The following is a 19,140-nucleotide window of genomic DNA, read 5'->3' on the forward strand; positions in this document are numbered from 1 at the left end:
GGGGAACGGGCGCGGGTTTGGCACCGACGTCGTCTCCGCCTCGAAGCTCGACGCCCCGCGCGGCCGCGACGCACACGAGCGCGATGATCACGGCGAACGCGGCGCGTGTCATCGTGCCGGTTGCGCGAATCGTTGTGTGAAACTGCCGACCAAGCATCCTGTCTCCAACGAAGCCTCGGCTTGAACGAGGACGATCTCTCCGCGCTCGTCACACTTCCGCCCGAGCGCGGCGAGTGCCGGTGATCGACCCGCGCGGGAGATGCCGGGGTTCGATCTCACCGCGCGCAAGGGCGACGTGCCCCTCGGCCGGCGGCGCGTCGACGAGGAGGAGCGCCAGCGCGTCTCCTCGGAGGAGTACCTCGCGGCGCACAATCTGGAGCTCTACCTCCGCGAGGCGGTGAAGCACGCGTCCCGATGCGCCGCGGTGAGGGACCCCGGCGGCGCGAACCCCAACACGCACATCGAGGCCGCCGCGGAGTACTTCCAGGCGGTCAACCTGGGCAGGCACGTCGCCGGCAGGGAGTGGGCGTTCGTGCAGGCCACGGAGAGGAACCAGCTGGCTTTCCTCCACGACTGCCGACGCGCGTGGGGCTCGACGCCGACGACGATGTCCGCCAGGGACTGGCACGGCGCCCTGCGGCTGCAGTGCCCGGACCTGCCCTTCGCCGTCGTCAAAGCCGCCCACGACGCCGCGGTCGGGGCGGGCGAGGCGGACGAGGGAGAAGGCGAAGGCGCGGCGGGTGACGCGGCTGTGGACTTTCGCCGGCTCTTCCCGGCGCTGCGCACAGCTGTCGCGTACGCGCCTTTCCTCGAGGACGCGCGCGCCGCCGCGTTCGAGCACTCGGACCTGACGCCGCAGGACGCGGACGCATGCCGGTCCGCGGTCCGCGCCGCCGCGGCGAGGGTGCGCGAGACGCGGGGCGACGGGTGTTCGCCGCCGGAGGACTCGCTGGTGGACGCCTTCGTGGACGCGACAGCTGTGAACAGCGGGGGCGGTCGCGCGGTCACGTTCGGTAGGTTTCGGGCGGCGTTGTGCGCGCACGAGGGGCTGGCGCGCGCGACGGCGGCGAGGCTGCGGGAGCATGAGGCGCGGGTGAGGAGGGCGAGCGCCGCGGAGCGAGCGAGGGAGTACCGAGACTCTTAACACGTTCGCCTAGTAGCTATAGAGTAAGGAATAGGAGCCCAGCGGGCTAAGTCGCTTCAGTCCGGTCTCAGCGTGTTCTGCGAGATGGTCGTTCCGTCGGCGGGGTTGAAGACCACGTAGCCGGAGGGCACGCAGCGCCGCTTTGGGTCGTTCGCGTCCGGTCTCTCCGGGCCGTACTCGATGAGCCCAGCCCTGTGGAGGCGAGCGTGGTTCTTGTCTCTTTCGGCGACGCGCTCGAACAGTTCTCGACAGGTCCGCCGGCCGAACCCCTTCTCGAACGCTTCGTTGATCTGCGGAATCACCTCGCGCACGCGCTCTTCGAGGCGGAGCTGCTCGCGCTGCTCCATCCTCAGCATCTCGACGATTTCCTCGTCCATGGCGAGAGAGGCGGTCGGAGTGGCGCGGCGTGGGGTGAAGTGTGCCTCGGGTCCACGTGAGCTCTTGACTTGTTGAGAGGTCGAAATCAACAACGTGCCCTTCTTTCAGTTGTGCCCCTTTTTTGAACACTCGAGCTCGCCGCCGCGGCTCACACCGGCGCGCTCCGGGGCTTCATCGCACCGCGCGTTCGTCTCGTGACCTTCACGGACTCGCTTCGCGCGTCCTCGAACACTATCGCCCGACCGGTCTCGCTGAGAGCCAGTCGCACGCGTTTCTTCGCTCGGGAGGAAAAAAAAAAGCATGAACGTTAGGGTTGCCCTCCTCGTCGCGTGCCTCGCGGCGTGCGTCACCGGGGCGCAAGCGGCCGATGCCGATGCGATCGCGCCCTTCTTTGGTTTCATGGGCGCGATGTCTTCGATCGTCTTCTCATGTACGTACCTCCCCACACCCGCGTCCCTCCCAGATCTCGTCGAGGAAAATAAAATCTCACTTTCGACCCTCCCCAACGCTCCACGCAGGCTTCGGCGCCGCGTACGGCACCGCCAAGTCCGGCGTCGGCATCGCCTCCATGGGCGTGATGCGCCCCGAACTGGTGATGAAGTCCATCGTCCCCGTGGTCATGGCCGGCGTGTTGGGCATCTACGGGCTCATCGTCTCCGTGATCATCGCGACCAACATCCACCCCACGGGCTACACCCTGTTCCAGGGCTACGCGCACCTCGGCTCCGGATTAACGACCGGCCTCGCGGGTCTCGCCGCGGGCATGGCAATCGGGATCATCGGCGACGCCGGCGTGCGCGCCAACGCGCAGCAGCCCAAGCTGTTCACCGGCATGCTCCTCATGCTCATCTTCGCCGAGGCGCTCGCGCTGTACGGCCTCATCGTCGGCATCATCTTGTCCTCCGCGGGCTCCTCCGCGGGTTCGGAGTAGACGGCGACGGCGTCGTGGACGGGGGTGGGAGGGAGTGAGCGCGCGCGCGACGTGACTACGATCTTGTGATGTACAATTTAGGCGATACGTGTACGACTCTCGAGAGTGTTCGTCGTTTGGGCGGGCTGCTGTGCTGGCTATTCACAAATGGCAAAATCAAAGCTGCTGCTGGCTGTGCGCGCCGTGTCCATCCTGTCCGTTCGCAGGGACTCGTCCGTGCGGCTAACAATCTGTACATCTCCCGGTGGTGTACACGCGCGTGTGTGCGAAATCCCCATCCCCCGTCTCCCGTCAGTCCTGCTCGTTCATGAGCGCGTTCACGTCGCACTGGCAAAGAGGGCACTCCACGCTGCGCTCGAACCACCGGTCTATGCACCCCGCGTGGTACGAGTGCAGGCACGGGAGGTGGCGCAGCGACTCACCCTCGGCGTAGTCCTCGAGGCAGATGGCGCATCGCGCGTGGTCCTCGCGCGACAACGGCGCCGATGGCCCGCCCTTCTCGCACCCGCCCCACTCGCTGCACGGCATTCGCCGGAGCGCCGGAGCGGAGACCCCACGCCGCTCGACGGCGTTGTCAAGCGCGAGCAGCCGCTCGTAATCATCCTCGGTGAAGTCCCTGTCGGACATGACGAGCGCGACGAGCTGCGCGCGGTCCGCCGGCGTCTCCCCCGCGGCGTTGACGGTCCGGTGCAGCGCGCCCATGAACCTGTGCAGCTCCATCATCTGCGCCCTGCGAGCCCTCGCCAGCGCCCTGCGAGCCGCGCGCCTCGCGTCTCGAGCCGACCCGGCGCCGGCGGCATCCGCGGCGCCGCCGACGCCGACGCCCTCGTCGCCCAGCGCGTCGATTCCCGGGACGCCGTCCACGCCGACGTCTTCGTCGTCTTCGTCGTCCCGCTCGTCCTCGTCCTCGTCCTCGTCGACGTCCTCGTCGAGGTCCTCGTCGAGGTCCTCCTCGATCTCCGCGGCGGCCATCATGGCGTCGTGCGCTCGGCGCCACTCCGCGGCTCTGCGTCGGGATTCCTCGCGTTCCGCCTCGTATCGCGCGTTCTCCTCCTCCTGGAGGCGACGCGCGAACGCCTCGTCGTCGTCCGCGTCAGCGTTCGAGGGCGATTCGCGCGGCGAACCCGTCGCGCCGCCGTCCGCGGAGGTCTCCGGGTGGACAGATCTCGGTCCCGAGACTTCAACGTTGTCTTTCTCCGAGTCGGACGACCCGGCATCGACGAGGGGTGGGGGAGAGGGCGCGGCCCGGTGGGGCGTCGGGGAGCCGGACTCGAACCCGCGGGTCGAGTTCTTCGCGGCGAGCGCGGAAGCCTTCGCGGCGAGCTCGGGCGACAGCGCGGGCGACCTCGCCCTAGGTCCCGCGCCTCCGTCGCTCGGCTTGGCGAGGTTGACCCCGCGCGTGGGCGCGGGCGAGGCTACGGTCGTGTTGTGGTGTCGTCTCCGCTTGGAGAGGCGCGCGAGGTCGTCGTCCGTGTCGTCGCTGGGGTTCGGAGGAGGGAGACGCGGGGGTTGGGATATCAGCCTCGGGAGTTCGCGAGCGACTGCGAGCGCGGGGCGCCGTCGCGGGCGTCGAGCCGCGGACGACGCGCCGGGCGACGCGGTCCATGCCGAGGCACTCGCGCTTGCGTCGCGGGTCAGCGTTGAAAAAAGATTTCCGGGACGAGAGAGGGACGGGAGGCGAGAGGTTGCGGAGGCGCGCACCACTCCATGGCGAGCGTCGTCGCGGCGCGTGACGAAAAAGAAAAAGAGCGACGGGACGCGTCCGTGAACCTGCGCGCGCGACCGCGCGCGTCGAGTGTTCTGCCCCGCGCCCCCGTCCGAGCCGAGCTCTCTCTTGAAAAGCTCGTGTTTCAAGATAAAATCTCGCCTCTGGTTGGCTGTCGGGCAGGCCGTCGGGATTTCGCGCCAGATTTCGCAACTTGCTCCTCTATGCGGACCAAGTCAGGACCGACGTACCCAGTCAGCAAATGGAAAACGGTTGAGGACGAACCTCCCTGCCCGCTGGTTTGGGGCGCCAGACGGGTTGGTGCTTTGCAAATTTGGCTGTTTCGGCAGCTGTTTCGGCGCGCGCTGCTTTTTACGGGCGATTTGCCCTAAAAAGCGTGTCGACTTCGGCGGCCCCGACCACAGCCTGGGACACCGAGGTCCGGTTCGTGGCCCTGCACGCTCGTCAGGCATCGGCCCCTTAGCTCGAAAGCGAACGTTCGTCGGTTTACCCGACACCCCCCGGTCACGGCTGCAGCCCGGCGCGGATCCATCAGGAACCCGCCGCCCAACAACAAACCGCCGCCGCTTTTAATAAATTTGAGCACGTGAGCAACCATGGCGGGCGCCAAGAAGGAGTCCAAGAAGAAGATCAAGAACCCCACCAGCATGGAGGAGATCGCGGCGAACATCCAGACTCAGCGCGAATTCGTCACGTGCGGCGCGGACGAGAACAGGCACACCGCGGAGCACCAATACTCGGGCGCGTATGCCTCGATGGGCATCGACAACTCGTTCAGCATGCAGTCGTTCCGCGAGAACTTCAAGATGGAGATCACGCACATGGACGCGGAGAGAGTGGTGTTCGAGATGCAGGGCATCTCACCCGCAATCGCCAACGCGTTCCGCCGCATCCTCATCGCCGAGGTTCCCACCATGGCCATCGAGAAGGTTTACATGGTGAACAACACCAGCGTGATCCAGGACGAGGTCTTTGCGCATCGGCTCGGCTTGATCCCCATCCGCGCGGATCCGCGCCTGTTCGAGTACAAGGCCGAAGGCGAGACGTACAACGAGCGAAACACCATCGTGTTCAAGATGAACGTCCGCTGCTACCGCGAGAAGACCGACGACGGCTCGAAGGGGCCGCTCATGAACTCGTTCGTGTACACCAACGAGCTCGTGTGGCTGCCAAAGGGGAGCGAGCTCCCGCCCGACGAGGAATCCAAGTTCACCGCTTTCACCCAGTCGCAGGCGGAGTATCTGAAGGAGCGCAACGACGAGGCGGCGGCGGCGGCGGCGGCCGCGGGCGAGGAGGTGACTCCGCTGTACGGCGATAACGATCCAAACGAAATCGCGACGGTTCACGACGATATCCTGCTGTGCAAGATGGTCGCGGGGCAGGAGATCGAGCTCGAGGCGCACTGCGTGAAGGGTCAGGGCAAGGAGCACGCCAAGTGGTCGCCGGTGGGCACCACCTGGTACAGGATGGTGCCCAAGGTGGAGTTCATCGACAAGGATTACCTGGACGGCGAGGATGCTGATGTTTTCATGAAGGAGTGCAACGACTTTGATCCCAGTCACAACTGCTACGGATGGTTCGAAAAGGATGGGGGCAAGAAGGGCGAAAAATGCGTGAAGGTTGTGAACGAGCGGGGATGCGACTACTGCCTGGAGCGCGTGAGGACGCTGTGCGGCGAGCCCGGGTGGGACGAGAAGGTGAGGGTGCTGAAGAGCAAGAGCCACTTCATCTTCACCGTCGAGACCGCTGGGCAGCTGCCACCGGACGTCCTCTTCAAGGAAGCCGTCAAGGTCCTCGCCTCGAAATGCCAGAGCGTGCTCTCCACGCTGTGACGTAGTTTACAATATTAGCCGTCGACGAAAATCCGCACACCAACGTCGCTTCACTCGAGTTCCTCGCCTTCGTCATCCTCCTCGCCGCCGTCCTCATCCTCATCCTCCTCGTCGTCGCTGTCGTCGATCCCCTCCACCGTGTACTGCATGGCCACGTCCCACCTGCTCGACGGCGCAAGGTGGCTGACGTACTTCACGAACCGCATCAGACCCTCGTCCCTGTGGACCAGCGAGAGCGTGTTGAAGCTCGCGCTCACGCTCAGCAGCTCGTCCTCGTCGTCTTCGCCCTGAGCCTTGTACACAGCCGCAGTCGCCGCGTCCGCCGCGTCGCCCTCTTCGTCCGCCGCGATGTAGCACTCGAACCCTCCGCACTCGCCGAAATCCCACGCGCTCGACTTGATATCGCCCTCGTCGTCCACCACGCACAGCGTCGCGTCGAGCCTGGGGTCGACGGTGAGGATGCCGTGATGCGCCACGGTGTAGTCGAGGCCCGGCCGGAACCTCCGGACTTCGCCCTTGAACGCGGTCGGTCGTAGGTTCGTCATCGCCGCGAGCAGCCGCGCGAACGGCTCGGACGCGAAGAGCTCCTCGCGGATCGCGTGGAGGATCGCGCCGGCGGACTCGCCCTTGCCCTTCGCTTTTCCGGGCTTATCCTTGCCCGGCTTATCCTTGCCCGGACGGCCGGCCGCGTCGTCCGCCCCGGCGCCGGGGTCGTACGCGAGGTACCTCTGCTTGTGCGTGGGTCCGACGGCCCGCCAACCCCCGCCGATACCCGCCGCACGATTCGGGACCCTACCGTCGCCGAGCGCGCCGCCCGAGTCCTCCACGCGCGTCGCCGCGCGAATAGCCGCCGCGTGCTCGGGTATCAGAAACTCCCTGAGCTGCACGCTGCTGTCCTCCTCCATCTTGGCGCGGATCTGCAGCATGTTCTCAGCCTGGAGGTACTCCGGGTTGACCCACCTGGCGAGATACTCGAGATCCTCCTTGTCCGGCCAGATCTGGAGGCAGTCCTCGTCCTCGTCGTGCTCCTCCCCGTCCCCGTCGTTCTTCTCCGCTTGGCCCCCGCCCGCCTTCTTGTCCTCCTCCGCGGCTGCCGCCTCCTTCACGATCGCCGCGATGGCCGCCGGGAACGGGGTGAAGTCCTCGATGTCGTCGTCACCGCCCGTCCTCGTCTGCAGCTGCGTGAGCGTCGCGTGTTCCGATCCCTTAGGCGCCTCCGCGGCGTGGTACCAACCGCTGATGCTCAGTCGCGGCTTGTCCTCCGCGAAGACCTCTTGGACCGAGTGGAAGCTTCTGCCGGGTTGCACGGTGAAGAACGCCATGCTGTTCCACGCGGGCAGCAGCTCGGTGGTGGGGTCCACCGCGGGAGTCCCGGGCTCGATGACGGGGTACAGTTCGAGCGCGCCGCCGTCGCGTTCGGTCCACCCCTCGTCCGGGTCGGTGAGATAGATTATGTACGAGATGCACCGCGTGCCGATGACGTCGTCGTGGCAGAGGAGGTGGCCGGATCGCGGGTAGACGTTGGCGCTGCAGTCGATCCTGTCGGTGAGCGGGGCGCACCCGGTCATCTCCTGGACCATGGCGCGGAACTGCGGGGAATAGATGGCGGCGCGGAGCTTGAGGAGCTCGGGGATCTTGGGCACGATGGACGGATCTGCCTTGTCGATTGTGACCAGGTCGCCCGTCTGCAGCACCTTGAACAGGTCCGTCTCCTTGAAGTTGGCGGTTAGGTGCTCGCGCATTTCGGCCTGAACCGCGCGGAGCCTCGCGTCGTCGCACAGCGGGGTCACCACGCCGTGGGTGTAGGGCTTCGCGTCGGCGTACTTGGCCTTGTGTTGGGCGAGAACCTCGGGGGAGAAAATCTCGGGGTTGATGATGGAGACGTCGGCCTCGACGTCCGCAGCGTTGCCGGAGATCTCGCCGTGGGCGGTCTTCTGACGCTTGGGAGTCATATCGAGCGGCTCCTCGTGCGAATCGTGGATTCGATGCCGGTCGACGCGTCGTGGTGGGCTTGTGTGCGAACCGCCGACAAAAGCGCATTTGTCGGCGGCGGCCAACAAACTTCGGCGCGCAGCTCGTCATGAAGAATGAGCCAGAGGTTGAGGATCCCGGGAGATATGATGATCGCACTTGCGGGCGCGCCTCTACGCCCGACTCGCGAGGCACCGTCCCTTCCACGATGGCTCCTCCCGCCAACTTCGCCGACATGATGGACGCGTCGCCCGCGGCGCTCGCCAAGATGCGGGCCATGCGATCGTCGGAGGACTCCTCCGGGAATCACCACTCCCCCGCTCCCGCCACACCCCCGCACACGCCGAGCTACCACGGCAACGGCAACGCGGACCTGGGTAAGGCCTTCGACGCCATGACGATGGCCTCGCCCGCCAACTTGGCCAAAATGCGGGAATCTTCGTCGCCCTACCCCACCAACGCGACGTCCACCCCGACGATCGCGCACCATCACACCCCGGCATCCTCCGGCCCCAAGCCGCCGACGCCAACCTTCCAGGAGATGTGCGCCGCGTCCCCCGCGGACCTCGCGAAGCTCCGCGCGGCGCACGACCACGCGGCGACGTACGCGTCCCCGTCCGCGTACCCGGCGTCCCCCGCCGTGTACCGCTCGCCCAACCCCGCGGCGTTCGCGAGCATGTTCGGCGCGTCCCCCGCCGATCTCGCCGCGATGAGGCGAGGCGCGGACGCGAGCTCGTCGGCGTCCGTCAACGCCGATCCGAGCAGGTTCGACGACATGTACGGCGCGTCTCCCGCGCAGCTGACCAAGATGAGGGCGGCCCACGCGGTGGGGAACTACGCGAGCGTCAGTTCCTCCTCCCACGCGTCCTACTCGTCCGCGCACGCGCCGCTCTCCGCGTCCTCCGATCGGTTCGTCGTCGTCTACGACATCGTGGCCAAAGACGAGGCTGACGCTCGGGAGAAGATCTTGGCCATCTGCCTGGAGCAGACTGTGGAGCTGCCGGAATCGCTGGTGCCCGAGGGCACGTGGATCCGCGAGCACGTCGTGGGTAAGCTCGAATCCCTGACGAAGGGCGAGGGGCTCGGCGGTTCGTGGCGGTGCGAGATCAGCTACCACGCCGACACCGCGGGTGGCGAGATGACGCAGCTCGTGAACGTGATCTTCGGTAACACGAGCATGAAGGAGGGCGTCATGGTGGCCGACGTTCGCATGCCCCCCGGCGTGCTTCGCGACTACCCGGGTCCCAAGTTTGGCGTCGAGGGCCTGCGCAGGCTGGTGGGCGTCCCCGAGGGCCAGGTGATGCTCATGACGGCGCTCAAGCCGATGGGCAGCTCCACCGCGGAACTCGCGAGGATGGCGTACGAGTTTGCCAAGGGCGGCATCGACATCATCAAGGACGACCACGGCTTAGCGGACCAGCCGTACTCGCGATACGACGAGCGCATCAGGGCGTGCGCCAAAGCCGTGGCGCGCGCCAACGCGGAGACGGGCCGACGATGCGTATACGCCCCGTGCGTGTGCGCCCCCGCGCATCTCGTCATCTCGCGAGCGCACGCCGCTCGCGACGCCGGCGCAGGCGCGGTGCTGATGATCCCCGGGATCACCGGCATGGACACCATGAGGGAACTCGCCGCGGATACGAGTTTCGGGCTGCCCATCATCTGCCACCCGGCGATGCTGGGCGCGATGCTCGGCGGCGGGAGCAAGTCGCGCGTGGGGGGTTTCTCGCACGAGGTGTTGCTCGGCGTGCTGCCCCGGCTGGCGGGAGCCGACATGACCATCTTCCCGTCGTTCGGTGGAAGGTTCGGGTTCTCGGTGGACGAGTGCAAGGGTATTTTGCACGGGAGCAGGCGGGAGATGGGCACGTTCCCCGAGATCTTCCCCACGCCCGGCGGCGGCATGACCATGGAGCGCGTGGCCAAGATGGTTGAGACGTTCGGCGCAGACATCTGCCTGCTCATCGGCGGGTCCCTCATGGGTCACTCGCCCGATCTCGTGAGCAACGCGAAGCATTTCATGGGCATCGCCGGTAGGAAGGACCTGTGGGGACCGAAGGAGCAGATCTCGGGGCACTGAGAGCGAGCGTGGGAAGTAGTCTTGTCGAGCCTTTGTGGTGGCAGCCAAACCCGAAATCAATCCGTTCCCCAGTCTTCGACTTGCCAATATTCTTGCCGACACCCGAACTCGTGAATTCATCAGATCCCTTTCACTAATGGAGGCCGCCCCGACCCCGAACCCGAACCCGGCGGGCACGGGTGGGTCGAGACCCGCCCGGCGCCTGCCGGTCGCCCCGGATTCCGAGGCTGCGGCGGCGCGAGATCCGAACAAATCGCCTCGGCCCATCTACTACAGGAGGTACGCCGGGAGGAGGTTCCCGGGGAAAATGCCGCTTTCGCACACGTGACCAGTGCAGGGTTGCAGGGTTCACTTTCCTCGGACTTAACGCTGACGAATCGCGCCCCCCGTCGCCCTCTCCACGCAGGGATGTGCTGCGCAACTTTACCGCGCTGCTTCGACACACTAAGCTCGGTCATCTTCGCGGGTTGGGTCTGAAAGAACGTACGTGAACCCGGCGAACACCCGGCCGAAAGAGGGGCACCCCCCGAACCTTTTTCTCGCGCGCCCATTTACCACGTCACGTCCATCGCCGTGCCGTCTTTGCGCCCTTTTCGCGTCATGCGACCTCCTGACACCTCCCGATCCGCCCCGCGCAGACACATCGGAATGGCCTCGAATCGACTTCAAGCTCCAGCACGTGTTCGGCGAGTGCATGGAGCCCGGGTCGGCGTGGTACAAGTGCCTGAACAACGACGACCGGGTTTTGGATTTCTTCCACGCGGTCCTGCGGCTCGCCTCGGACAACGTGATCGAGGACGTGGAGAAGGCTCGGCCGCTTATGCGCCTCCTCTTCCGCGCGGACGAAAAGCAGTCTTACACCGTGAATGGCGAGATACTCGAAAAGCTGGGGTGCTCGTACGAAGAACTCAGGAGGCTGCTGATATCGTCCCCGGGGGGGCCCAGGTGCGAGAGGGTGCCCCTCCCCGGCGCACCCGAGGGGGCGCTGGCGCCGATCTTGGTTCCCAACCCGCCCGATGTCGAACCCGAGACCGAGGAGGAAAAGGCGAAAAAGGGCAGACGACGCGGTTGGTCCACGAAGGAGCAGAGGCTCAGGGCGATCCAGCGGGGTATCGTCACCGACAGGGGCCTGGTGAACGAGAAAGGCGAGCTGCGGCCGCACCTGCTCGCGCCGATGCCGATGTTGCCGCACTTCGGGGGACACGACGCGGCCGTGCAGAGGCAGAGGATGAACATTCACGCCACCGCGTTGGCGGCGCTGATATCGAGGCTAGAGTGGAAAGGAGAGGAGAAGAAACGCTCGAAAAAGCGGGCGGTGAGCGACGCGGACGTGCCCGTCACCGTGGACATGGGTCGGCCAAAGCCGGGATTGGAGGCTTTCAAGCGCCCAAAGCAGATGTCGGGCCCCAGGAACGGCATGAGCGGCATGAGCGGCATGGGCGGCATGGGCAACTTTCGCCCGATAATGCCCTTGGGGCCGTTTCCGCCGACGATCATGTCGTCGCTGTGGCCCCACGTGCAGGGCACGCGCGTGCTGCCGCCGACGGTGTACGTGCCGGGGGTGCCGGGGGTGCAGCAGGTTGGGAGAATACCCCTGCCGCCGCGTAACATGCCGATTGACACGTGGAGCGACAGCGGGTCGCTCGGGAGCGTGGACAGTCAGGCGCTAAACTCCATCATGAAGGATCTGGAGTTCATCGAGGAGACCCTGGCGCATGAGAGGGCCCAGCCCACGGCTGTGATCACGTAGAGCACTCAGCGCGCGCCGGGAAAAATTGGACACGTCTCAACCCTAACCTCGGCTACCACCCGCCGCCGCCCGTTCCCCACCCACCACCCTCGACGGATCCGTCCACTTCCTCCTCGACGTCGTCCTCGTCGTCGACGATCCAGGATCCCTCGTACTGGGACTGACCCGCGGGCGTCACTCCTTCTTCTTCCGGGGTATCCCGAACATCCGCGAGTGCATGTCTCCTGCGCCCAAACGCAGCCGCAAAGGCGGGCGTCTCCTCGAGCATCGCCCCGCGGTGATGCATCCCCGGATGATCGTCATCGTCGCCGCTGCCGCCGTAACTTCCTTTCCTTCCGTCCGGCTGGGTCCACGGGCTCTCGGGCGGCGAGCCGTCGTCGATGAAGTCGTCGTCCTCGGCGTCGCCCTCGGCCTCGTCGTCGTCGTCGTCGTCGCCCTCGGCCTCGTCGTCGACAAACACGTTACGCTCCCTGCGGCTCTTGACCGCCAATCCGCGGTCGCCGTCGGCGATCTTCTTCGTGCGCACGCGCTTCGCTTCAGCCTTGGGCGCGGGTTTGGGGCTTGGGGAGGGCGGACGGGCTCGAGGGCGCCGCCTGATCACCTTCAGGTCCTCCGACTCGGGCGTCGGCTGCGGGTGCCGCGGCGTCGGCGCGGGCGGCGCCGACGCGGGAGCTTCGGGCCGGCCCCAGTCGTTCGCGGTTGCGTCCGTTTCGTCGTCCTCCCGACGCCCCGTGTCCGTGGCGCCCCCCAACCCGCCGCCGCCCGCCGCGGATCCCCAGCCCCCGCCGCCGCCCCAGCCGCCGCCGCCGTCCTCCTCGTCTTGCGTGGCGCCCCAACCTCCTCCCCCGCCGCCAGCCCCCCATCCGCCCCCGCCGTCCTCATCTTGCGTGGCGCCCCATCCGCCCCCGCCGTCCTCATCTTGCGTGGCGCCCCATCCGCCCCCGCCGTCCTCATCTTGCGTGGCGCCCCATCCACCCCCGCCGCCCGACCCTCCGCCTCCACCCCATCCCCCCGTGTCCACCCCCCGGCTCGCGTCGGCCCATCCCCAATCCCTCTCGTCGTCGCCCGGAGTCGAGCCCCACCCGCCTCCTCCTCCTCCTCCTCCTCCTCCTCCTCCTCCTCCTCCTCCTCCTCCTCCTCCTCCTCCTCCTCCCGTCGCGGGGGTCCAAACGCCGGGCGTGTTCCGCCGCGCCGGACTGGCAGACGTCGGCGCCCTGGAAGGAGGCGGGGGCATCTCGCGCGAGGCCCTCTCCGCGGACTCGCTCCCGCTGCGCCGCCTGGCCTCCGCGACGAGCTCCTTCTGTTTGAGATGGAACGCGATGTCGTCGATGGTCTCCTCGTACTCATCCTCCACGGATCGCTGCGTCGTCGCCACGGCCTCGTCTTCCGGGGCGTCGTCGCGAGGAGGCGTATGCGTCTGTGTCTGCGTCTGCCGCCGAGGGGTCTGCTGCGACGCCTGCGATTGGCGCCGTTGCGAGAGGCGCTCCTGCAGCCGCCGCCGGGCCGCCTCCGCCGCGGAGAGAACCGGCGACGCCTCGCACGCCGCCGTCGACGCGGTCGCGACGAACGACGGCTGCGTGTTCCATCGCTCGTGCCCGGGAAGTGCGGTGTTTTGTTGCGAGGGGGGCGCCAGTTCGGCGAGGGGTTCGCGAAAAGAGGACGGGGCGGCGGCCACCGGCGCGGGCGCGTGCGCCGGATCGACGCAACCGACACTGGCGCACCCGCGAAATCCGCACGGTTCCGCGTCGGCGGCGGGACCCGTCGCGACCGCCGGTTGCCGCGTGTGCTGTTGCGTCTGCTGCGTCTGCTGCTGCCACTGCCCCTGCTGCCGCTGCGTGGAGAAATCGAGTCTCTGCGTCGCGCCGGTGTGACCGGTGTCTCGCGCGCTGCGCTCAGCCTCCTCCAGGACCTCCCACCCCGGATCGTCCTCGTCGTCGTCACCCTCGTCCTCGCCCTCGCCGCCGCCGCCGCCGCCGATTCCCCCGTACGGCTGCTTGCCCCCCGTCCACCCGTAGCCGGCGTTTGAACCGTTCACGTTAATTGGACCGTTCACGTTCTCAATTGGACCGTTCACATCAATTGAACCGTTCACGTTTGAACCGTCGCCGGGAGCAGCGGGCGGCGTCGGCGCGGGCTCGATGTACTCGCCGCTCATCGGTCCGAGCTCGTACTCTTCGAACCCATCGCACGCGTTCGCTTCCCACCCGTCCCCGTATTCGTCCAGAGGCGGCGCGTAGAAAGCCTCATCCGGTAGCCGGTCCCGCGTGTGGTCGACAACCTCCATCTCACCGTCCTCGTCCCCCGCCACCCGTCGCGCGGACCGCGCGCGTTCCTCCTCCGCCGCATCCCGAGCGACTCGCTCCTCTTTACCCGCGATCGCGCCGGATGCGATGATCGTCCCCTCCACGTCCCTCGGCGGCGGTAGATCCTGCGCGGCGCACGTGGCGCGCATCAACGCTACGGAGAGCGCCCCGTGTCGCACGCTGTGCACGGCGGTGGGTCTGCGCTGCAGGGGCGCGGACGCGCTCAGGTCCAACGCGTGCGCCGCCCCGGACGGGTGCTTGTACGTGAACAGGAGCGAGGTCTCGACGTGGGACAGCGGGGCGTCCCAGGGTCGGACCGAGAAGGAGCAGCCGGCGGTTCCCTTGCGTTTCTTTCCGGAGGATTTGGGCGCGTTCTTCGCCGCGAGCTCCTCTGGGGTCGGTCCGAGCACCCGCAGGTCGCAGGTGGGGTTCAGACCCGCGGGGAGCATCCGCGGGCAGTCGTTGCAGTGCTTGAACACGCGCTCGGGTTCGCACAGCGCCCGCATGAGCACGTCGTAGGAGGACTGCTCGCGACGGAACTTTTCAGCCTCGCGGCCCTCCTGCGCGAGAACCACAACCTTACCGTCGCGGGCCCTGCCCGTGCGGCCCATGCGCTGGATCGTGCGGATGGTGTCGACGACGTCGAAGAATACGATTAGGTCCACGCTCGGGATGTCGAGGCCCTCCTCCCCGATGGACGTGGCCACCAGGGTGTTGAGGGTGCCGTTACGGAAAGCGTCGAGGACGTCGCGCTGCTGCTGCTGGGTCTGGCCCCTGGTTCCCCTGGCGTGGCCGGCGCCCGCGGCACCCTTGCCCCCGCCCCCGCCGCGGGTGGTGTCGCCCTGGCCGATGAACTCCGCGACCTTGATCCGACTCTCCGTGTGGTTGGGATTGGAGTTTGCGGGTTTCTTGTTATCCTCGCCGACATTCGCATTCTTGAACATGTCAGTCAGAGACTTCTGACCATTCTCGGCTTTCTTTTTCGGCTCGCCCACGGCGTCGATGCGCCCACCCACGGTCACCTCACGAAGCGCCCTGACGATGTCGTGAACGGAGTCCCTGAAAGACGTGAACACGATGACGCGCGTGTTCGGATCGTTCTTCGCAAAGTGTTTTCGGATGATCTGCTCAAGCCTGACCATTTTGGGGGAGTGGTGCGCTCCGTTGCCCGCCATCGAGCTGAGCATATCCTTGACGTTGCGCATCACCGGGGCCTGCGGATTATTGTCGTTGTATAGCGAGGCGACGAACGCCTTGTGGTCGTTTTGCACCATGTAGTCCATGGCGCTCTGCGGGGAGGAGTACTTGGTGAGCTGCTCGGCGATCCTCGCGATGTAATACGCCATGCACAGGTTGTTGTATGCCCAATTTTTTTGCCCGGGGTTCGCCCCACTGGCCCTGCTTTCGTTTTGCGCCATTTGTACGGTATACGCCGCGGGGATCTCCTTGCTGGACCCCTCCATGAACCTCGACATCATAAGGCTGGCCTGTCCCAGCGTGCCGGTGCTGACCGCCTTTTTCAAAATAGGCCGGATGACGTCCCTCAGCTGTTCCAATACCTCCTCCTGGGCGCTGGTCGCCTTGACGAGCTCCATGTCGATCTTGCGGTTATGCGTGTGTTTCCGAACGTCCTCGTCCTGGTCGGATTTGAAGTCGATGCGCCCTATGTTGAGCGCCTCGAGCACCTTCTGAACGTCCTGCACGGTTCTCCCCGGAGTCGCGCTGAGCGCGAGGGTCCGAAATTTAACCCCGCGGTCCCACAGCATCCTGATGCATCCGACGTACGAATGGTTACCCTTGGCCCTGTGCGCCTCGTCGATGACCACGCAGACGACCTCGTTCGCGGGGCAAACGCTGGAGTTGATGTCGTTCTCCATCGTCTGCGGCGTACAGAAGAAGACCCGCTTGGTGCGCCAGAAAGTTCGGCGGGTGCCGCTCTCGTCCTTCTTCGTGCTCCCCATCATCGTGCACGTGTCCTCGGTGGGTATACCGCATATGTTGCTGCACGCCGCCTTCTGCTGGTCCACCAGCGGGCGCGTGGGGGCGAGGAAAACCACCTTCCCCTGGGGAAACCACCTGTAGAAGTTGTACATCACGACAGCCGCGATGAGCGTCTTGCCCAGACCCGTCGGCAAACACACCAGGCTGTTGGTGTACAGCGCCCTGCGCACAGCCTGGTACTGGTAATCGCGCCGGACGAGCTGCGCCGGGTACACGTACGTCTGCGCGGCGACGGGGTCCAGCATCACGCCAGCCTCGGACGGGACGAGACCCTGCGAGTTCGGGGTGCCGAGGCGACCCGGGGTGAGACCCGCGTCGGCTCGGCCGCCGCTCGCGGGTGTTCGAGAGTCGGATCCGTTCTGCGTCCCTCCGCGCGTTGACTGCGGGGCCGTGCCGCCGCCGAAGATGTCGCCGTAGTCGCCTTCGTGATGGCCGGCGTCGGGGTGGTCGAGGTCGATGGGCATCTCGTGTGCGTGGGGCTGCGCGTTACCGCTGAAGCCGGGGGGCTCCGGTTGACGACGATGCCCGCCTCCGCCGCCGCCTCCGAACATGGAGTCGAGCGTCCTCTGCCTGTCCTCGACGCCCGGCCTGAACGGCACCTGCCGCGGGCCGGTCTTCTTGGCGAACATGTCGTTCACGGTGCGCTGGTTTCTGTCCGGGGGAAGATGCGAGCCGCCGCGCGCCAACGCCCTGTCAACCTCGGGGTGGCCCGAGTAGTTGGATCTCGGCCTGTTGGGTGCCCCCCGGGCGTTTCCGCGTCCGTCGTGGCCGCTGAACCCGCCCTTGTACCCGGTGTGGCCGCTGAACCCCGCGGCGTTGTTGTTGTTGCCGGCGGGATGCTGGGGCGCGCCTCCCCACTGGTGGTTCGCGGGCTGTCGCTGTTGCCAAGACTGGTTCGGATGCCACTGCTGCGGTGGCTGGTGCCACTGCTGCGGAGGCTGGTGCGACTGCGGCGGGGGTTGCTGATGCGGAGGTTGATTGGAGCCCGCTGGTGGTCCGTTCCTCCTCGCGGCGACTATCGCGTCGACGTCGACGGCGCCGAGCGCATCGTCCCAGTCGTCGTCCGCTATCTCCCAACCACCCATTTTGATGCACCCTCCTGCCGCCCCTCTGACCAGCAACTGTGTCTCTGGATCCGGTGGTCCTCTAACCGCGGGCGAATCGCGGTCCGAACATTCCTAAGTCTATCACGTCTACTCTACGTGCTATTCGAGCTCCGATTCGGGTGGCACGCCTCGCGCGTCGCCCCTCGGTGCGTCTCAAGCTGGTCGCCGCGTTTGAAAAATCTCCTTCTCGCCCGGGGTGCCTGCGTCCCCTACCGGGTGCCTACGTCAGATTTCGTTGCCCGCTGCTGCGCCCTCTGCTGCGCCCGCTGCTGCGCCATGGGGTGCTATCGGCATCCCCGCGCCGCGCTCCTCGCGACGGCGGTCATCCTGATCGCATTCCCGTTCGCCGCGGTCGCCGCCGATCCCCCTTTGCCGGGCCTCCACTGGTTCGCCCCCGTCCTCGCCGGGGGGGGATACTGCAGCGAGGCGAACGCTCTCCTCCACGGACTGAAGTCGCTCCCGCCCGGCGAGGCCCCTCCGCTTCGGGTCACCCACCACGGCGACGCCATCGACTACTTCTTCTACAGCGGCCTCCCCGAGGACTACGCGCGGGAGCTCGACTCGATGCTCACGGCGCGGCAACCGCGTGCGCGGGACTCCGTCATCGTGTGCCACTCGGAGCCGGGCGCGTGGGCTCCGGCCAAGTACGAGACCGCGCGGTGTCCGCCCGAGGGGTACGGCCGTCGACACGCGGTCAGGGTCATCGGTCGTACCATGTTCGAGACGGACAGGCTCGACCGGGAGCACGTGGCGCGGTGCAACAAGATGGACGAGGTTTGGGTGCCCACGAGGTGGAGCGCGGAGGTTTTCGAGCGGTGCGGCGTGGACCCGCGTAAGATCAGGGTGGTTCCCGAGGCTGTGGACGTGACGATGTTCGATCCCGCGAGGTTCGAGGGACGGGAGATGTCGCTGGCGCACGTGGGCGAGAGGGTGGTCGGGCCGAGGCTCGACGGCGAGGACGGGTACGTCGGCGCCGGGGCGACTCGGACGATCAAATTTTTATCGGTGTTCAAGTGGGAAGCGCGGAAAGCCCCGGACGTCCTTCTGGATGCGTACTTCTCCGAGTTCACCGCGGAGGACGACGTCGCGTTGTTCCTCAGGTGTAACCTGTACCACGAGAGCGACCCGCGCGCCATTCACAAGCGCGTGAGGGACGCGGCGCGAACCGCCTTTCGATCGGGTAAGTCCGGGTCCCTTTGGGGCGCCCCGAAAGGGACCCGCGTCGACGACGCCGTCGCTCGTTTCGCGCCTCGCGTCTTCGTCCTGCCGGCCGTCTCGGAGGAAGGCGTCCCGGCGATGTACGCGGGTGCGGACGCGTTGGTGTTACCGAGCCGGGGCGAGGGATGGGGACGTCCGCACGTGGAGGCGATGGCGATGGGTCTGGCGCTCGTCGCGACAAACTGGAGCGGCCCGACGGAGTTCATGACCGAGGATAACTCCTACCCCGTCGCCGTCGAGCCCGATCTCGTGCCGCTGCCTCCCGACAGCCACTTCGCGACGCACATGTGGTCGCAGCCGTCGGTGGGGCACCTCCGGGCGCGGATGCGGGAGGTGGCGAGCGACCCGGAGAAGGCGTCGGCGAAGGGCACGAGGGCTCGACGCGACATGGTGACGCGTTTCAGCCCCGCCGCCGTGGCCCGGTTGGTGGTGGGAGAGCTGGGGAGGATCGCGAGGGAGGACGCGGGGGGGGAACGTGGGGATGATGCGACGGGAGCGCGAGATGAGCTCTGAGGTGGGCCACGTGGGACAGTTTTCACCGGGTAAACACGAGTGTTGGGCACCAAGGCGGGCGGCTCAGTTTTTGTCTTCATCGTCACAGATGCGCACTCGCGCGAAAATTCGATCGGTCCACTCCTGGGTTTGTGAAGGGCGTCTCGGCTTGGTGGAGATCCATCTGGCAACGCGCGAGCGCGTCTAACCG

General features: G+C 66.8%; 10 protein-coding genes across 10 annotated transcripts; 6 read left to right on the plus strand and 4 right to left on the minus strand.

The window, feature by feature from the left end:
* Positions 1–259: 259 nt before the first annotated feature.
* Positions 260–1,144, plus strand: MICPUN_56210 (predicted protein; the record flags this gene model as incomplete). Its single annotated transcript, XM_002499503.1, has 1 exon — positions 260–1,144. One exon carries the CDS (start codon positions 260–262, stop codon positions 1,142–1,144), a length of 885 nt encoding a protein of 294 aa, XP_002499549.1.
* Positions 1,145–1,200: 56 nt separating this feature from the next.
* Positions 1,201–1,521, minus strand: MICPUN_56209 (predicted protein; the record flags this gene model as incomplete). The annotated part of the gene is made up of 1 exon (XM_002499985.1): positions 1,201–1,521. One exon carries the CDS (start codon positions 1,519–1,521, stop codon positions 1,201–1,203), a length of 321 nt encoding a protein of 106 aa, XP_002500031.1.
* Positions 1,522–1,666: 145 nt separating this feature from the next.
* Positions 1,667–2,545, plus strand: MICPUN_90064 (H+-or Na+-translocating f-type, v-type and A-type ATPase superfamily). Its single transcript, XM_002499504.1, has 2 exons — positions 1,667–1,952; positions 2,041–2,545. The coding sequence occupies exons 1-2, from the start codon at positions 1,823–1,825 to the stop codon at positions 2,451–2,453; spliced, it is 543 nt and encodes a 180-aa protein (XP_002499550.1). The 5' UTR covers positions 1,667–1,822; the 3' UTR covers positions 2,454–2,545.
* Positions 2,546–2,571: 26 nt separating this feature from the next.
* On the minus strand, positions 2,572–4,162 carry MICPUN_56207 (predicted protein; the record flags this gene model as incomplete). Its single annotated transcript, XM_002499986.1, has 2 exons — positions 2,572–3,933; positions 4,155–4,162. 2 exons carry the CDS (start codon positions 4,160–4,162, stop codon positions 2,745–2,747), a joined length of 1,197 nt encoding a protein of 398 aa, XP_002500032.1. The 3' UTR covers positions 2,572–2,744.
* Positions 4,163–4,826: 664 nt separating this feature from the next.
* Positions 4,827–6,011, plus strand: MICPUN_78898 (predicted protein; the record flags this gene model as incomplete). Its single annotated transcript, XM_002499505.1, has 1 exon — positions 4,827–6,011. One exon carries the CDS (start codon positions 4,827–4,829, stop codon positions 6,009–6,011), a length of 1,185 nt encoding a protein of 394 aa, XP_002499551.1.
* Positions 6,012–6,110: 99 nt separating this feature from the next.
* On the minus strand, positions 6,111–7,963 carry MICPUN_56205 (predicted protein; the record flags this gene model as incomplete). Its single annotated transcript, XM_002499987.1, has 2 exons — positions 6,111–6,128; positions 6,167–7,963. The coding sequence occupies 2 exons, from the start codon at positions 7,961–7,963 to the stop codon at positions 6,111–6,113; spliced, it is 1,815 nt and encodes a 604-aa protein (XP_002500033.1).
* A 1,229-nt stretch (positions 7,964–9,192) lies between these two features.
* Positions 9,193–10,059, plus strand: RBCL (ribulose bisphosphate carboxylase-like protein, large chain; the record flags this gene model as incomplete). The annotated part of the gene is made up of 1 exon (XM_002499506.1): positions 9,193–10,059. The coding sequence occupies one exon, from the start codon at positions 9,193–9,195 to the stop codon at positions 10,057–10,059; it is 867 nt and encodes a 288-aa protein (XP_002499552.1).
* Positions 10,060–10,195: 136 nt separating this feature from the next.
* MICPUN_56203 (predicted protein) lies at positions 10,196–11,809 on the plus strand (the record flags this gene model as incomplete). Its single annotated transcript, XM_002499507.1, has 3 exons — positions 10,196–10,338; positions 10,466–10,542; positions 10,698–11,809. 3 exons carry the CDS (start codon positions 10,196–10,198, stop codon positions 11,807–11,809), a joined length of 1,332 nt encoding a protein of 443 aa, XP_002499553.1.
* Positions 11,810–11,861: 52 nt separating this feature from the next.
* On the minus strand, positions 11,862–17,198 carry MICPUN_56202 (dead box helicase; the record flags this gene model as incomplete). The annotated part of the gene is made up of 1 exon (XM_002499988.1): positions 11,862–17,198. One exon carries the CDS (start codon positions 17,196–17,198, stop codon positions 11,862–11,864), a length of 5,337 nt encoding a protein of 1,778 aa, XP_002500034.1.
* A 297-nt stretch (positions 17,199–17,495) lies between these two features.
* MICPUN_56201 (glycosyltransferase family 4 protein) lies at positions 17,496–18,950 on the plus strand (the record flags this gene model as incomplete). The annotated part of the gene is made up of 1 exon (XM_002499508.1): positions 17,496–18,950. One exon carries the CDS (start codon positions 17,496–17,498, stop codon positions 18,948–18,950), a length of 1,455 nt encoding a protein of 484 aa, XP_002499554.1.
* Between the last annotated feature and the right edge of the window lie 190 nt (positions 18,951–19,140).

This window comes from Micromonas commoda, chromosome 2, assembly GCF_000090985.2.
Source record: "Micromonas commoda chromosome 2, complete sequence".
Lineage (NCBI taxonomy): Eukaryota > Viridiplantae > Chlorophyta > Mamiellophyceae > Mamiellales > Mamiellaceae > Micromonas > Micromonas commoda.

Excerpts from the sequence above, each read along its gene's own strand:
- MICPUN_90064 (XM_002499504.1), top strand. The coding sequence starts at position 1,823 with ATGAACGTTAGGGTTGCCCTCCTCGTCGCGTGCCTCGCGGCGTGCGTC. Across the intron at positions 1,953-2,040 it reads GTCTTCGATCGTCTTCTCAT|GCTTCGGCGCCGCGTACGGC; the intron begins GTACGTACCTCC and ends CGCTCCACGCAG.